Source organism: Mustela lutreola, chromosome 4, assembly GCF_030435805.1.
Source record: "Mustela lutreola isolate mMusLut2 chromosome 4, mMusLut2.pri, whole genome shotgun sequence".
Classification (NCBI taxonomy): domain Eukaryota; kingdom Metazoa; phylum Chordata; class Mammalia; order Carnivora; family Mustelidae; genus Mustela; species Mustela lutreola.
In genome coordinates, this window is record NC_081293.1 from 6,854,618 (window position 1) to 6,871,966 (window position 17,349).

Sequence of the window (17,349 nt, forward strand, 5' to 3'; positions counted from 1 at the left end):
CGACCTGCGCGCAGGGGTGCCCGGCTCCCGGGGGAGGGGTGGGCGTAGGAGGATGGCCGGGGAGGGAGTGGCCCTGGGCCTGTTTCTTGCGCACACCCGGGTCACCCTGCAGATGGAGGACACCGTGTGAGAGGGCCATCTTTTTTCACTTTCTGAGGTTTCCGGACTTTTATCTGTTTCCGATTAAGATATTTACAGTGATGAATTCCAAGATATTCCTGAAGAGCCCAGTGTTGCCCCTCATTATGTGTTCACATCCCTAGTATCTTTGAAAATGTCTGGAAGTGTTTTATTCATGAAAGGAAAAATAAACATAATTAAAATCTAATGGAAACCTGGGGACGAACCTCTGAGATGTTGATTAAACACCATCCCCTCCTAATTAGGGAGCAGTAAGAAAGCCAGAGCACGCGGCCCCGGGTGTGGGGTTGAGCGCTTCAGGCGGCCACAGCCACACTGCCCACTGGGTCAGCCCGGCCTGGTGATCGGTGACTTGGCAGCGGGTCTGTGATGGGGGCCATGGAGGGGAGCTCCCCCACCGCACTGCCATGCGCTCACAGTCTGCTCGGCCCCCCAGCTGGCCACATGGGACTGTTGGCCCGGCCTCACGAGGTGGAGACATCAAAGATGTGTTGTACTGTGTGACTGTGTGTCTGGCAAGAGGTCTGTGGTCACTGGCCCCCTACAGCCCTGGGTTCCCCTGCCATGTCGGGGGTTTGGGATTGAAAGGTTTTGATAAACAGAGCAGAACTTTGAAACCTGCAGAAAGATCGATGAACTAGAACGGACACGGAGACTCCCTTCAACAACACTCACTAGTTGAGAACATTTGCTGTCACTTACATTCCTATAGATGTACAGACAGCGATTGTGTGTGTGTGTGTGTGAGTGTGAATGATGGGCAGGCTTTCCAGAACCATTGAAAAGGAAGTTGTAGATACATCCATTCCCTCTGAAGGATGACCTGTGGCATGTGTCTCCTTTTAAGACCTCTCCTGATGTAAACACAGCTCCATAAACTCCCCTACCCTGGGGACTGAACCTCGCTGCAGCATCTCTAATCCAGACTGCCTGTCCTCACTGTCCCGCACACCTGTTCCAGCTGCTTGGTTTGTGCAGAAACTCAGCAAGGGGACCGGTTAGTTGTCATGTCTCCTTGGTCCCCTTCGTCTGAACCTTTTCCCTTGGCCTTTTTGAGTTTCAGAAGCATGGACACTCCTTGAAGAGCTTGGACCAGCTGGTTGGTCACATCCCACCCTCTGGGTTCACCTGATCGTGTGGGGATTTCTTAAATTTAAATTTACCTTTGACCTCCAGTGGAGAGGTGCTTCGTTTTGGGTGACTGGGGCCTCTGTTTGGAAAACTTAGTGAATCAACTCTCCGAGGCTCATGGCGGAATGCCTGTGGTGCTGATTCTGACCCCTCTTCCCCAGGATCCCAGGATTTACCTAGATGTACACCATCGGGGTACATTGGAGAGCCGGTGGCCATTCCCCCTCTGTATCATTAGGGCTGTCAGCAAGGGCAAGACGACTGACAGCTCTTCAGACCCCACCCTCTCAAGCATGGGCCGCCAACCTCCCACCCACTTTTTATAACCGAAATGTCAGAATCTGCTTCATCCGTGAACGGCAGTCCTCAGCTGGTTGCAGCCACAATTTTTTAAAATTTCTTGGTAGGCACCATCAAGACAGACTTGGGAGTTCTCTGTGTTCCTCGTAATCCCCGATCCCAGACATTGGCTTGCTGTCCCGTTGCGTGTCAGCTGTTGGAAGACGCTTTGTTGGTGACCCTCACATAGAGACCAACTCAGCATCTTGTTTGGGGTCCGGGACCGGCGGCGCTCCTTTCCCAGCTGAGACCAGTGAGACACAGAGCAGCCAGTGTGTGTGCGCAGGAGCCCAGGCAGTGTGCTGTTCCTTATCTGGCTTTTCCCTCCCATCAGTGCTGTGGATTCGGTTCTTTCTCCTTCCTGAAGGCCTCATGTGTCTGCACCCCTAGCTTTGGACTATCCCCAGGGTCTGTTCTATAAACCTGAACTAACTGCTTTTCAGTATTCTTCTAGAAAGTCCACCTAGCCCCGCAAGCTGTTGTCTCCTTCCCTCTGCCGGTGCTCCCTTCCCCCGCCCCCCAGGACTTCCTATAGCTCATTGTTTTTTATTTTTATGATTAAAAGCATGAAAGCTGCTTTGCTTTGTTGTAGCCACTCTGGGCTCCTAGGAACTTTATCATCTCGGCTCTTGGTCTCGGGAAACAAATCTCCAGAATTCTGTCCTTCCAGCTACCTTAAGACCCCAGGGCATACCCCGGCTGTGGGATCCCACACCAGACAGGCCCTCCTGGGTCCCTCTCCTCACAGCCCCTGCCCCCCCGGCCCCGAACACTTCTGCTCTAGCTGAGCCAGTCTGGAGAAATCTGGGCATCATCCCTGCACAGATGCTGCTTCCAGGATTCTTACCTGCCTTCCAAGGCCCAGCCTCTTCCTCCTGGAAACCTCAAGGTCTCCTCCTGAACCCCACTCCCCTGTGGCCACTCCTAGCCACTCTCCCCTGTGTGGCTCGACTCAAAGTCCAGGGAAGATGGGGTAGAGGGCAGGATCTGACTCGGCTGCACCTGTCAGCCCCCAGTCCCACCCCACCCCCACTCCCACCCCAGGATGTTTCTGTCGTGATCTAAGCACAGTGCAGAGCAAAGCTTAGCTTCTCACCAGCCAGTCTTTGGGACGCCATCCAAATCAGCTGGAATAATGGTCTTTTGAGCTGACTTAAAAGCCAGATTTTAACTTTTCTTTTTAAAGTGACCACTCTCTTCTGATGTTTATCATTTGTTCTCTGCTCTTTCGGATGCCTGGTATCAAACAGTCCTGGAGTGCTGTTGTGTAAGCACGGTGGAGCAGGGTGTGATAATGGGCACTGGTCAGGGCCAGGCTGCCATCCCCCCTTTTGGGTGTATAATTTAGGTCTTGGTTTCCCACGCTGTTAAGTTTGTGGCAGAAGTGATACATTGCATTTGCGAATTACACCGTCCGAGTTTTGCTCTGTTGCTGCATCACGGCCGAGCTGGTACGACCTGCCCCAGACACCTGTCGGTCAGCTGGAGGGCTTTCTGTCACTCCGTGCCACACAAGTTGCCCAAAAAGCTTTTTTGGAAAGCATTTGCTGGGTTTGTAGAAGGGTGGTATACCAGAATGGCTTTGCTGATGACTTTTTGTCTGAACAGCTCATTGTGGGTTATGGTAGAACATCATTAAACACCATCCTTTCCTGTGGGCTGTGGAGAATGTGATTTGGAAAAGGTAGATACTTCATTTTCCTTTATTTTGTTGAAATGTCTTACACATGTGGAAAATGGTCTTGGTGATGGTATCAGTTGAGCTGTGATGGGCATCTGCTTTATAACGTAACTCAGGACGGGACTCTCCCTAGCCAACAGGTCTTGCCTCCGGGATGTTCTCACGAGCACAGAGGTAAAAAGAGGTGAGAAGATGGGCTGCTTAAATGGACGTGGGAAAAAGAGAACCCAACGATATCTGTTGAACACATGAGTAGTTACAAAATCTGGGAATCTTTCTGTGTCCATTTTGTCACCAAGGAAGACAAGAGGAGTCAGAAAATGTTGCAGGGGTGAGGTTAAAAGATCTTCCTCGAGTTAAACGCTCTTCTCAGGGGGATGAGCCTGTCACTGTGAGAGTCCATCTCCATGCAACGTTCCCCCAAGAAAGTTTATTCATGGTTCCAGAGTGTTCTTGAAGGAAAGAGGTCTCCAAGCCCCCACGTTTGCCAGATAGCTGATGTGGTCCAGGGAGGCATTGGGTCGACTTGGGGGGGGGGGGGTCTTCCCTCATCAGGGCTTCATGGCACAGCTCACAGCCACCAGAGCCCACAGAGCAAGACTGGCCAGGATTTCCCCGTAGGTATACCCGAGAGGAGTGGACAGTCCCAGGTCAAAATCGCTTTGTCTTTCATTCATACGCAATTTCGTTTTACCTGTTTTGGTCTTGAAAGCACTTAACAGCACTTTGTACAGAAACTGTGTTGACGCTGGCCATCTCTAGGTAGTCCACAATCGTTTCTAATAAATATCCTTAAATAGCCCCAAAATGTGGATTTTAAAAGGGGGATTTATAATGTTACTATACATTATAATTATATGTTTGGCTTAGGCAATTATGCATATTTCCAGTAATTATGTGATTAGCGATAATTACATTAGCTATGTAAATATACAATAGTCAACTAGACATGACTTTAAACTCCAAGCATAAATGAATATATTGCCACAATGAGCCCCATGTAAAGGACTGGTAAAGGAAGGGGGTGTGGTCAAGTGGAAGCTTAGTGGAAGTTACTTGCAAGGAATAGAAATCCACCTTTTCCCCTATCTGGTCCTCGCTCCTCTCCTGGGGAGCCCGGCGGTCTGTCAGCTAGGGATGGGGTTCCTAGAATTGCCCACCTTCAGGCAGGCCCCCAGGTTCTGCACATGAGAGTCAGGTTCAAGGTTCAGTGTTTGCTTCTCTCGCCGCTCATGGGTAAAATGCAAACTTCAGCTTCTCTTTGCACTTGTCGGTGCCACCGAGTGGGCTCTCGCTGCAGCTGGCGGATTTGTTTTCACTCCCCCTGTTTACAGGAGCAGCGTGTCAGGGCCGCCTGCTTCCACCTGGGGTGTCGGGGTCTGCTGTGTTTAGCCAACGGCTGCTCCTTCTGCGCTCTCCCCAGCACAGTGGATCTTGCCCTCCCTCAGGCTGGCCGCACCCTGTCTCGGTCCGGGTTTGGCCTCAAACCTCCCGAGTGCCCGAGAGCCAGCTAGCTGGTCTCCCAGACTGCTTTGCTTTGAGGCATTTCATCTGGTCGTGGCACTTTGGAGGAAAGTGAGCCTTTCGGGCTCAGTCAGCACCTCACAGGAACCAGGCTTAGTCTCCTTCATCAGAGTAGATCCAAGGGCAGCAGAGCCATCAGAGACCTGCACACTGTGCCCCCCATGCAAATGTGGAGGATGTCCCTGGGCCTGGGTAGGTCCCAACACAGCTCAACTAATAACAGGTATTTGGGAGACCGTGAAACCAGAACCCCAGGATACAGTTGGCTGCCAGCTCTTTGCACCATGACTCCTTTTTCAGAATTTACGAGGGACACACTGAAATGAGGCCCCTGCTTCTGACTGATTTATACTCGGGCCACCAAAACTGTGATTTTTTATGAACATCCTGATGTTAGTGGGGCTCTTGCTCTAACCAAGCTCAGGGTCCCTGGCATGTCTCTGTCTCCAGGGAGCCCTCAGGTGCCCAGCTGGGTCCAGGCAAGAATTTGTCTCAGCACCGCCAGCTGGGCTATGAGGTCGTGGGAGGAGGGCGGCGGGTTCGGGCTAGCACGTGCGCCTGGTCACAGGGATCTCCATTCCTCCCTGTACCCCTTGCCATGTGACTCCCTCGTTGGGAGGGACTGGTCTCATTTCCCAGGTCCTGGTTGGAAAGGTGTGTGTACCAAGAGGGCCCTTCCCATGCACCCTGGAGTGGGTGAAGCAGGGTGGGGAGTCGATCTTTTCATCTCCTGCAGAAGGTCTTGGCAGCCCATCTCCTGACGGCCACCGGGGCCCGTGTGCTGACGCCATGCACGGCAGGCTGTGCCAGTCTGGGCTTTTGCCAGGCAACATTGGTGGGCGGGGCCCACTTAGCTCAGTGGCTGCTGTGCATGGACACTTGCAGGACCCTCGAAGATGGTGTCTGTGCTTCAGCATGGGCATGGGTTCAGAGGCCAGAGTAGTCATGGGTAGGGTCCCCCTGGTGACCATGTACACCTGTCATTTTTTTCCATCACCCGGTATGTGCCTTGAGGGCCTTAAGGACTGACTGTCCCCATCGCGTCCTGTGCCCTGTGCTGGCACACTGGTGTGTTCACTGTGTCAAAGGAACAAGCATGTGACAGAGAAAAGGGCATATCAGGAAGAATAGGGCTCTGTCACCTTAAGTGAGAGACCATGGGCTGTCTCTAGCAATTGATGTGTTCCCTGGATTATTTCGGTGGTGTTCTCCTCTTAATAGGTATCGATTTCTTTGGACTTAGGGACAAAGTGACAAAGAGGGAATTAAAGAAGGTTCCTGGAGGTAGGTTATTTGAGCTGGATCCTGGTGAATGGAAGTGATGAGGGCATCTCAAAGGTGAGAGGAAGGAATTCGAGAATATTCTGAACCCAGTGCAGGGGAAGGGACATAAAACACAGTGTGATGGAGTGAGGGGTGTCAGCGTTGGGGTTGGTTGGGGATTACCCGAGATTCTGATTCTGTGGGATTTTTTGCTGTTATTGGAGGTTTATTGTAGAAAAGAAAGAAGGAAGCAAGTGGTTGTCACTGAGCACCTGCCGGAGCAGACCTTGCGTGGGGAATTGTCGGCTTTTCCTGGTCGAATTTTGTCCTGTGGCTTTATGCCCAGACCCGCATCCCAGCCTGGGGTTCCAGCACACACCTCCCGCCCCCCACGCTCACCCCAAAAACATGCCCTAAAAGAGGAGCTGACTTTCTGCCCCATCACGAGTGGCAAACAAAGCTAATTCTCGTAATAACAGCTGTCATCGTATTTATGATCTAGTTAGGAAATCAAGTCAGGAGCAGTGTGCAAGCCTTTGCTTTCACTTTTCAAAGTGGCTACGTCTTCAGGGGTGCACTGGCTGGGACCGTTGGGAGGACGCTGCTCTGGAAGGCTTGGTTTGGTTCCAGGGTTGGTTACTGGGCTCCATGTCCGGCCTGGGGCGCCCTGATGGTCTAAAGCTTCCGTCTTCCTTTTTTATTTATTTATTTGACAGAGATCTCAAGCAGGCAGAGCAGCAGGCACAGAGAGATGGGAAAGCAGGCTCCCTGCTGAGCAGAGAGCCTGATGTGGGGCTCCATCCCAGGACCCTGGGATCATGACCTGAGCAGAGGCTTTAAGGCAGAGGCTTTAACCCACTGAGCCACCCCTTCAGCTTCCGTCTTTCTACTGAGAGATGGGAACACGCGCTCTGCTTCCCAGGATAGGCGTTGCTGTCCTTCCTTCCGTTGAAATGGTGTCCAGACGTTCTGATTTTCTCCTGGCATTTGTGAAAATGTAGATGCAGGCTGTCTTAAAACACTGCTACGACGTCCTGTCCACTGTTTGACCGGTGCACTTGGGTCCCCCACCCCCTCTGATTGTGATGAGCCAAGTGAGCTCTTTTGATCGGGGCACTGGGGGAGCAGAAGGACAGAAAACTTTAAAGGCAGGAAGCTGTTTCCAAACATAAATTCTAAAACACTCGACAGAAACAACCAACCAACACGGCCTATACACATTGAAAAGTAGGAAGCAGGATGTCCTAGGCCTATTTCTGGCGCTGGTTCTGCCAGAAAAGAGCGCGTAACCCACTAACCTCTGCAGTGTCCCCCAGGAGATGTCGCCTGTGGAAGGCAGAGGTGCGGGCGCTGCTGAGGCTCCGTCCAGGGATCCAGCCAGCACAGGGAAGCATCTCAGGGGCTCTCGTGTCCACTTTCGCTGGCGGAGCCTCCATGGTCTTGCGGCCTTGAGGGCCAGAAGACCAAGAGCTGGAAGGCCGGCCAGAAGCGCCGCAGAGCTGGGCCTGGCCGCCTCCCGAGAAGGAACCAGCGTTGGTGGCCACCAGGCGGGCGGGGAAACGACACAGCTGTCAAGGGACAGGCGGGCAGACCCAGCGCCCTTCACGTGAGCCCGGACTTCACACCGCCCGCCTCCGCCCCGTCCTTGATATTTACGGAACCCGCTTCTGGGCGAGTGTGAGGCGTTCGGTCTCTCGTGCTTTTCGAGCAGTTTCCTAGGTCACCGTCGTGGTTAGAACGTGAAATGCTTGTTGGTGGTTTGCCCAAGCACTGCTCCGTGGAAGGGCGGGCGGGCTGGCTGGCTGGTTGTCCCCTCCTTGGTTTTCTTCCCTCTTTTTCTGGAACCTTCTAGATCCTCTCTCAGTGTTTTCTGGTCTGCCTTCCACACAGGGACGTGAAGCATGGGCTCAGGGAGGTGCCGCCTGGAGCCCCGGGCTTGCCATCGCGTTACTCTGTTCCTGCAGCTTTCGCTTGGGTTCGTTTTATTGGCAAGAGAATGTAGCTTGTGTCTCTGGCAGTTTCCAGAAGATGGCTTTTTTACTCGATGCTGTTTTCTGTAGTGAAACTCTGCAGGATTAAAGAGTTAAGTCTGTGAGGCTCATTGCTCTTTCAGAAATTGGTCCCATCTTGCTTTATTTAGTCAATATGAGATTTTCAGAAAAGCGGCTCTCTCCAAAAGACAGCAGTGTGCTTTAAAAAACAGAGCTGCCGGAGTATTTAGGAAAGTGGGAGTCCAGTTCCAGGTGTTTTTACCTCACACAGGAAACATCTGTCATAATATTTGGCAGCTTGTGGAGCTGGGGCTGCGTGAGTTTGGGTGGCTTCCGAGCATGATGTGTTGGGTGACGGAAGGGAGACCCAGGCCGCCTCATTCTGGCGTTGGGGGGTGGCGCCCACCTTGCAGCTTCTCCCTGCACCGGCTGCCCCACGTCTGGCATGACCCCTTCCACTCCTTCTCAAAAACTCGTTCGTGGTTTCTTAGGAGCTGCGGGGTCCACCTTCTAGACAGTCCTGCTTCCGTTGGGGAACTTGAACTGTGAACGTGATGTGCGCAAGCCAGGCGGGTCTCCCGAGCCACCCCTGCTGCAGAGGTCCTGCCCAGGCAGCTCTCGGGGTCCCTCGCCTGCCTCTGAAGGGATGCGCCTGCATCACGAATGGGGCCCCTGAGCCCTAGAGCCACACGATGTTATGTTTTTTTTTTTTTCCTTTTATAATTTATTTTTAAATTTTTTTAAATTTTTCTTTTTTTTTTTTTTTTTAGCATATAATGTATTCTTAGTCCCAGGGGTACAGGTCTGTGAATCACCAGGTTTACACAGTTCCCAGCATTCCCCATAGCACACACCCTCCCTAACGTCCATCACCCCCCTGGCAACCCTCAGTTTGTTTCGTGAGATTAAGAGCCTCTTTCAGTCCCGATCCCATCTCGTTTTATGTTTTCTTTATTATAAGATGGGGAGAACAGGAAATGGGTGGATGGGCTTCACCCAACCCCAGGCTTCGGGCAGTTTCTCTCATCAGCTCTCGGCAGGGGTCCCCAGCTCCAGCAGCAGCCCCATGCGCTGAGTCCAAGTTCAGGAGTACTTTCTGATACTCAAGCAGTTAATTTTATAGGTGACCTCGTCAATACTTGGGAGTTTGGGAAACTCTTAAGCAAGTAATAGGATTACTGTGTTAAACAGGTTTCCTTTTCCAGCAGCGGGGCAGAGCCTACCCAGGGTCTGTGCAGGGGATTCTGGAATATAGAGCATTAGCTTTGGCTGAAGTTGGAGTTGGACCTGTGTCCCACACCCTGTGGGCCTGTATAGAGTCGCGTATGGGCAGAGCACCTAGAACGGCGCCTGCCTGGTACAGACATTGGCAGGTGTGGACATCCTCTGATAAGGAAACTGTAAGAAAGACAGGATACCAAAGATGCCTCGCTTCTGGTCACCTCTGCAGGATAAGGACTACGGTTGTCCATCCGCCCAGCCAGTGGGGGAGGAAAAGGTGACAGTGGGGTGTGGTCCTCCCTGAGAGGCCTAGCAGGCCCCTTTTGGCCCAAAACCCCAGGACCGGAAGGGGAAGAGGTGAGGAGGTAGAGGTGGGCAGAGGCGTCTCGAGCATATCTGGTTTTCGGTGTCTTCTCTGAGACACAGAGTGAGAGTGAGACATACTCTGAGGTGTGTCTCGCCCAACCCACAGGCTGTGTCCACACCAGCCTGTCCCTCCTTCTGAGAAGGGTCCCCGGTGCGGTGCCCCATCCTCCCTGGCCTGCTCCTTTCCAGAGGGAAGGATGCTTCAAGCTGCGCCCAGCGGAGGGGACAGCACGCACGAGGTGGGCTGGCCCAGCTGCACCCGGAGATGATCTGCCGTAACCAGATAGTGCTGTTTCCATTTGGTTCGGGCTCTGTAATGTGCGCCTGTCCTTTCTGGTGGATCTTCTAAAGGAACACGTCTTCCGGCTGCTGGTGAGACGCATAGATGCCATCTCGGTGTGGCCGGGCCTGTTTCCTCAGGCCCCTGCCCAGCCAGGCCTTTCAGCCCCTGGTGCCGACTGTGCCAACAGTAGAATTACGGAAATTGGCGCCAGCAGCTCCCTTTTCTACACAGAAACCCAGCGTTGGCACTGCGGCTTGTTAATTTTTTTTTTCCTTCCCATGCATCCCAGGAGGTGGAGGGGATTGGAGGGGGATTTAGGTCTCCTCTCCACCTGCCGGGGAGTTTTTCCAGATAACTTGAGGCTTTGTTGGTATTTTGGGGTCAGAAATGGGGGCGGCGGTGTTCGGGTAACAGCCTGCGTCCTGGGCTGCTTCCCCACCAGTTCTCCAACAGTCAGTGGGTGGACACCGAGCTTGTCCCAGAGTTGAGTTCGTGTGTGCCTCAGGACGCAGGAAGATTGGGGGGGGGGGGGCACTGCGCCCCTGAAACTGCCTTGCAGTACCGTGTACCTCCAGCTCCTGGAAACGGACTTGGACCTACTTTCCTCTCCCACAGTAAAATCTCAGTACTCGTTCAAAAAGCAATTTTTCTTTTAACAACTGGATTTTTAAGTTTAAGATTCTAACTGAATCCGGCGCTGAGAGATGCGGGTGAAGACACCATTCGTGGGTGTCACGGCTGCAGGGAGGCTCATGATCTCGGTTTCAGATGTTCTCACCGGATCCCACAGTTGTGAGCTTTGGTTCCGGTGTGAGTTCGTGCCTCGGGGCTCCCCTCGGTCGGAGGAGCAGACCCTGCGACTTTGTCCACGGTGCTGCTTCTCGGACCCTTCGGGGTTCATGATTAGGAAGTGTCATAATGCTCCTGGTGGGGAGGTCTTTTATCTCGATTAAAAAACTGGTGCTGCTCGTGTTCCTGCACCCAGAGTCCCCAGTGAGGGATGCAGAAATCGTAATCCATGGGCATACTGGAAAATCGCCTGCAGAATCTCAGAGCGGCCAGCCTGCTGGCATGCTGCTTCCCCGCGGACAGACGTAGAGGCAGGCTCACCTCCGTTGCCGCTGCTCCCCGGTTCTCCTTCGTAACGTGGGGGTTTAGTCGCTGACCTGTGGAGGCAGTCTTAAAATGGTGAATTCTAGATGACCCACAGAGGTGTTTTTTGGTTTGTTTATCCCTGGCAGCATGAAGGGATCTGTATTTTCCGATAATAAAGTAAAAAATGCGTTTGGACTTGAGTGATGTAACTCATTTGACCGGTAACCAGTCCTCGGAGCCAGATTTCGACGTCGCCCGGAGGATCCAGCGGCAGACCTGGCCCATTTCTCAGGGCGCCTCGTGTTCTAGAATGTGTGTGAGACTGCGCACCGCCCCTTTCTTATCCCGCCTGCCTGTTCCCATTTAATTTGTTCCTAGCCGTGTGCAGTGGATTAACATTTCATCAGGGTGGATTAAGATTGAATCAGCATTAAAGCGGTCTTTTCCTGTTTTCCTTCTGTCACTTTTAGGTGATCGCGGGCAGGGGTGGGGGGAGGCATCGGGAGGAGGGGGAGGCAGTGCTCATCCCAAAAGTACCCCGGTGAGGACCACGGAGATAAGCCAGAGCTTCCCTGTGAAAGTAATTGGCAGTTGCAGGTTGGCAGGCCTGGCTGGAGCCCTCTGCCGTGTTCCTCCATCTAACGAGATGTCACATGGAACAAAAGCTTTAGGGGTTTTATTTAGCTCCTAATCCCCACGCTGAGAGAGCTGAGGTCCATGTGAGCTCACCCCCTGGAAGGGAGGGGGGCCGGCAAGCCTGGCGCAGCCTCCTTTCTGGGACTGGAGCTGCCGCTGGGGAGTGAGGCGAAGTTACCGTGAGTGTTGTGTTTTGTCTACTAATGTTTCGGAGGATTAATAATTCAGACCGTACTTTGAAATAGAAAACCCCCAGTAGGTCTTCCTGGCCGTCTGGGAAGGGCTAGAAGGCAGCGGGCCTGTTGGGATGCGTGTAACCGAAGATTAACAGAGACCGGCGTCCTGCCCTGCCTCGGCCTCCGTCCCTCCTTCCCGATGCCGGTCCCCAGCCGCCAGGTCCACATCGGCCGCTCCCAGAGCTGGGATGCCGCCGGCTGGTACGAGGGCCCCTGGGACGTGGCCGAGGCCCCAGCGAGGAGCAGTTCCGTGGCGGACGGCGCGGCTGCAGGACCCTGGTACGAGCCACGGGGCGCCGCCGAGCCCTACGTCTACCGGGAGGCCTTCTTCAACTCTGTTGCTGGAGGGAAGAGCCCAGTCACCGACTTCACCTTTTATGACAGCAGACAGGCGGTGATGTCTGGGCGAGGTGGCCTGCTGCCGCGGGATCACTACGGCGACGCGGCAGGAGCCGCTCGGGCACCCAGGGAGGCTCGCCACCCCCGTGACCCGGGACTCGGCCGGTCGCTGCCTGGTTACGGCGTGACAGGCGGCAGGATGTCATGGGATCCGGTGCCAGGCCGGGTCCCTGCCCTGCAGGAGGCCGGCCACCTGGACCAGGACCCCGCGGGCAAAGGGGTGGCTCAGGGGCAGCGGACGCAGAGCCGGGCCCCGTCGCCCACGCGGTGTGGGGGGGAGCTGGCCGACGGCAGGTACGCCCCGGAGGTCCCCGCCCACCTTGCCAGCCAGCTCTACAATGACACGGGCGAGAGGCCTGTGGATTCTGTCCCCGCCAGGCAGGCAGCCCCTACCTGCCTGGTCGTGGACCCCGCCGCAGCCAGCGCCTCTGACGGCGGCACGGGGGTGGCCCCAGGAGCGCTGCACCGTGGCTACGGGCCTGCCCGGGGTGGGGCCCCCTCCAGGATGGCCGAGGAGAGCGACGGGGCGGGCCCGTTCTCCTTCCAGGGGGCCGGGGGCAGGAGGAGCGCGCTGCCCGAGTTCCTGGCGCTCCTGCGGGCAGAGGGGGTGGCGGAGGCCACGCTGGTGGCTCTGCTGCAGCAGGGCTTCGATTCCCCGGCCGTCCTGGCCACCATGGAGGACACAGACATCAAGTGCGTCGCACCCAACCTGGGCCAGGCCCGAGTGTTGAGCCGCCTGGCTGGCACCTGCAGGACCGAGATGCAGCTGCGCCGGCAGGGCCGGGGGGCGCCCTGCCCCCGGGTGCGCTCCAGCAGCTTCAGCCATCGCGGCGAGCTCCACGGTGACCTGTCTACGCTGGGCACCTCGGCCTTGCAGCCCCAGCCTGCGGGACCCCTGCAGGCGGGGGACCTGGCTCGCCGCCCCTCCAGCGCACCGTCCCAGCACCTCCTGGAGGCGGCAGCTGCCTACTCTGCCCCTGGAGTGGGCACCCAGGCCCCCCACTTCCCCTCCAGCTCTGGGTACAGCTCTCCCACCCCCTGCGCCCTGACGGCCCGGCTGGGCCCCACATACCCCCCGCAGGCCGGGGTGGCCTTAACTCACCCGGGCCCCGCTGCCCCCCTTCACCCGGGCCCCAGAACCGCGTACTCCACAGCGTACACAGTGCCCATGGAGCTGCTGAAGCGGGAGCGCAGCGTGGCCGCGTCTCCCCTGCCCAGCCCCCACGGCAGCCCCCAGCTCCTGCGGAAGCCCAGTGTCCCTGTGGAGCTGTCCCCACTGCCGCCAGCCAGCCAGAGCCTCCACACGCTTCAGCCGCCCTACCAGAAGGTGGCCCGGCGGACGGGGGCCCCCATCATCGTGTCCACCATGCTTGCTCCGGAGCCAAGTAATGAACCCTCCCTGCCCTTCCTCGCCGGGGACGGTGGTGAGGGGTGGTGCGGGCGGAGATGTGAGCACGGGACTGTGGGTCCTCCCATTTTTGTTGCTCTCCTGCCGCGCCTGGGGAGACCAGACCCTACACCCAGGTGCACGCATCTGCTCCCATGCGGCCAGCTAGCCGAGGGGGACGGGTACTCTTGAGTGAGACGGGTTTACGGTTCAGGCTGACCCACAGGAACAGTGGCACGGCCTTCCCGTTCTTGGGTTCGGCCCCAGGTCCTTAAGTGACACTCTCTGTGCTGATGCGACACAAGTGTGTTTCTGGGAAAAACCCAGAAGCCACTCAGAACAGAATGAAGCCCTGGGCTCACGGGGGTGGCCTTCTCTCCATCTCACACCTTCGGTGGCTCTGGGGAAGGTGGGGGTATCTGTGCAGGGCCTCCCACAAATTGGGTGACCCTCACTTGCCATGAGGAGTGTACTGTGGCGTGGAGACGCACCTGTGAATGTCCTGTGCGCAGTATCTGAGGTAGGAAGCACCGGAGAGTTCAAACCGGGTGTGTTTTCCTGGCCTGTGTGTTACCCAAAGCAAGATGACGACATCCCTTAGAACACCCTGTTTCAAAGACAGATGTCGTCTCGTTTTGGAAAACGCAGTTGGGGGATTCTGTTTACTTGTAGGGAACGATACATTTTCAAGTTGAAGACGGAAAGCGCTGTCCTCGGTGGTTCTCTTCAAAGACAGGAGACACGTGTAATTTATTAGATGTGTTTCCTTGGGTTTTGTGGATGAAATTCCCGGTGGACGTTCTCTGAACAACACTTCACCTTGTGTTTTCACCGCAGAATCTTTACTGATAATTCATGCTCTACATCAGGTGTTTCTTCCTTCTTGCCACTCCTTTTTAGAAAACTGAATCCCATTCAAATGAAATTTTTTTTCTGAATAACTAGAGTTCTCAGGTGGAGGGACTGGTGTTTAAAATAAGACGTACCTGTTTGAAAATGCCCCATCAGCTGTGGGAACCTGATCCTGAAAACCTGAGGGGCTGGGTTGGCTCTCGTGTCACTTCTGGAGCGGGAGACAGTGACCTCGTGGCTAGCAGGAGGCTGAAACGGCTCCTGTGGCTTTTAAGTTTGATGATACAATATATTTGACTTTTTTCTTCCCCCTCTCCCTCTAATCAACGTGTGGCAGGAGAAATTCAGATGGGCTCGCGGAGAACGTATGCACCTTCTCCCTCGCAAACATTCCTTCTTTGCAACCAACTAATTTGCATGGCGATGACATTTGTTGCTGCAGTAATTTCATCTGATAATGGCCGGGCTTGCAAAGCGGATCTGAAAACATATTCCTTAATTATGTGTTGCTAAGCAACGGGAGGGTTTGGTCATAATCACAGAAAGATTATCTCCTCATTGAAGTCCTGGAAAGGTTTTGCTGAAGGAGGACCTGTAAAATTGCCTTATTTTCTTCTTTCTTCTGTTTATCTTGCGCTGTCTTCTAACAGAAACATTCCCCGTTATTTGGGCGAGGGGTCGGGGGATATTATTTAAGTTGTTTGGAGTAGGATCGTTAACACACTGTTTTGCAGACCAAAGGATATTGATTTTTTGTTTCATTTCTGTGGCAGCCAGCCAGTGGCAAGGAAGCCTGCAGTCGGAAGTCTGCCAGCAAATAAATTTCTCTGTCAGATGATCTGTCCCGGAGCAGTCGTTCTCCTCCTAGATCCTTCTGCTACATTCAGTGTGTCTTTACGACCCTCCCCTGAACATGGTGTGTCAGGGACCCGGGCAGGAAATGGGTTTCTCCTGGGCAGAACTGGCATTGTTGGGGGACAGCCTTCACAGTGTCCACGGCCAGATTCGGATCTCTTGGTTCCTACTGCCAAGCCCCAGTGGTCGCTTTGCCCCCGAGAGGACAGCATGCACACTTAAGGGAAGCACGCCAGCCCTAAAGTCTGGGAACCCAGCATTCCCATGGAGCAGCCCCAGCTAGCCTGTGCGGCCAGGCTGAGCAGGGGGTGGCCGTCCTCAGATCCGGCTTTGGCCGCTGTGGCCATTGACTGCACAGCCAGCACGAGTAAATGTTCATTTTGGTCTTCTCCTAACCCAAAAGGTTTCCCTCTGATCCGGAGAGACAGGGAATGCTCGGGAAGGCGACTCTCTTCACTGTCTTGGGGGAGGCAGTCTGTAGGTTCCCAGTGGGCTGTGTGTTTGGTTCTAAGTGCCTGGTTTGACTTAGACATGCTTTGCGTGTTCTAACACCTCCTTGCTTTCTTCAGTCTGTGAACTACCTGCTTCACCGTGGTTGGCTTTGGGGGTGGGGTAATGGGCTCTTTGCTAGTCTGTGGAGCAGGCACTCCGGGGCGCCAGCCCCATGTGATGGGGTATTAGTGCACGTCAGACCCGGACGAGCCTTGGCATCTGGTGGGTCTGCTGTCACGTACACGCTGACCGGGTTGACAGTGGCCCAAGCTGCAGACCCCCAGCTCTGGCTGCCGCCCAGCATCATCCCCTCCCCCACATCACAAGGTGTCACGCAGCCCTCTCTGCGACCGTGCATCGGGGCGCATCCTGCCAGCAGCGGCGCTGCGGCCACAGTCGGGTTTCTGTCTCCCCCAGAGACTGCAGGGCACGCCGCCCACAGAGGGCTCTCCGAGAGCACCGCCAGCGCTCACGGACTCCCACGAGCAATGCGGTGTGGCCCTCATGGCCTGAGGGTTTGTCTCCTTCCAGGCATGTGACCGCGTGCGGTTGGATTTGTTAAGTGTTGTGACCCCCATCTAGTGCCAGGGCCGCTGCCCAAGGGCACATCCAAGGTCTGTTGGCGCCAGGGCCATGGGGAGACGGGTGGTCGCCACCGTGTTCCGGGTCGCCAGAGCTGGTCACGTGTGTGTTTGATGCAGTGCCGACACGCGGTGTGGGCCCCTGGCCTCCTGGCTGGGAAGGCCGCGGGAGCAAAGGCTAGTTTCAGAATCCGAATAGAGGGTTGGGTGCGTGCACACTTGGGGATTCCTTCCCTGTCCTTGGCTTTCTTGGAGGGACCCTCTGCACGCGACGGGCGGTGCTGGTAGGACGGAGGGGCAAGGCGCAGGGCTGGAGAGGGAGGACTCTCAAACCGCGAGGCAGGAGGGCGGCCACCACTAGACCCCAGAGGCTTCCAGAGCCAGCGGGTCACACCCATCCCCTACCTAGATATAGGTAGAGCCAGCCTGGGAGGGCGTGGGATGGGGATCTGGGGACCGTGCCCCTGAGCTGGCACTGCGGGGAATCGGGGTGATGAGATCAGCCCCTTCTGCCAAAGAGCCTTACTTTGGCAAGATCTCACAGTCTGACTGAAGAGACGTGTAGGGCAAATAGGGCAACGCCTAGGCCCCCCGACATGGAGCACAGACTTGAGTAAGGCCGCCTGGGAGCTTGGTTCTGGCTAATTGATTCTTCAGGTGTGTGTGGGCCCCAGGTCAGCTGTGTGACGCCCATAGGGTGTAACACCGAGTCTGGTCTTGGGATGCTGTGCCACCTGGGGTATCGTCATCGGATGTGGGGCGCTGCCTTCTGAAACAAGGGACACGCACAGGCCCTCCGGGAGCCTGGGGTGGTCTGCGGACTTGGTGTGTGCCGGAGGGAAAGGCAGGGCTGAGCACAAACCCCAGAGCAGCCAT

General features: G+C 55.4%; 1 protein-coding gene across 5 annotated transcripts in view; it reads left to right on the forward strand.

The window, feature by feature from the left end:
- CTBP2 (C-terminal binding protein 2) overlaps positions 1-17,349 on the forward strand; it is a 154,738-nt gene that overhangs the window by 107,128 nt on the left and 30,261 nt on the right. The window contains exon 1 of one of the 5 annotated variants that reach the window (XM_059172895.1): positions 12,028-13,691. The exons of the other annotated variants lie outside the window; for them this stretch is intronic. Coding sequence (XP_059028878.1) covers positions 12,047-13,691 — 1,645 coding nt within the window. The 5' untranslated portion in view covers positions 12,028-12,046. Of the gene's footprint in view, positions 1-12,027; positions 13,692-17,349 lie in introns of those variants that run through there. 5 annotated transcript variants of the gene reach the window in all.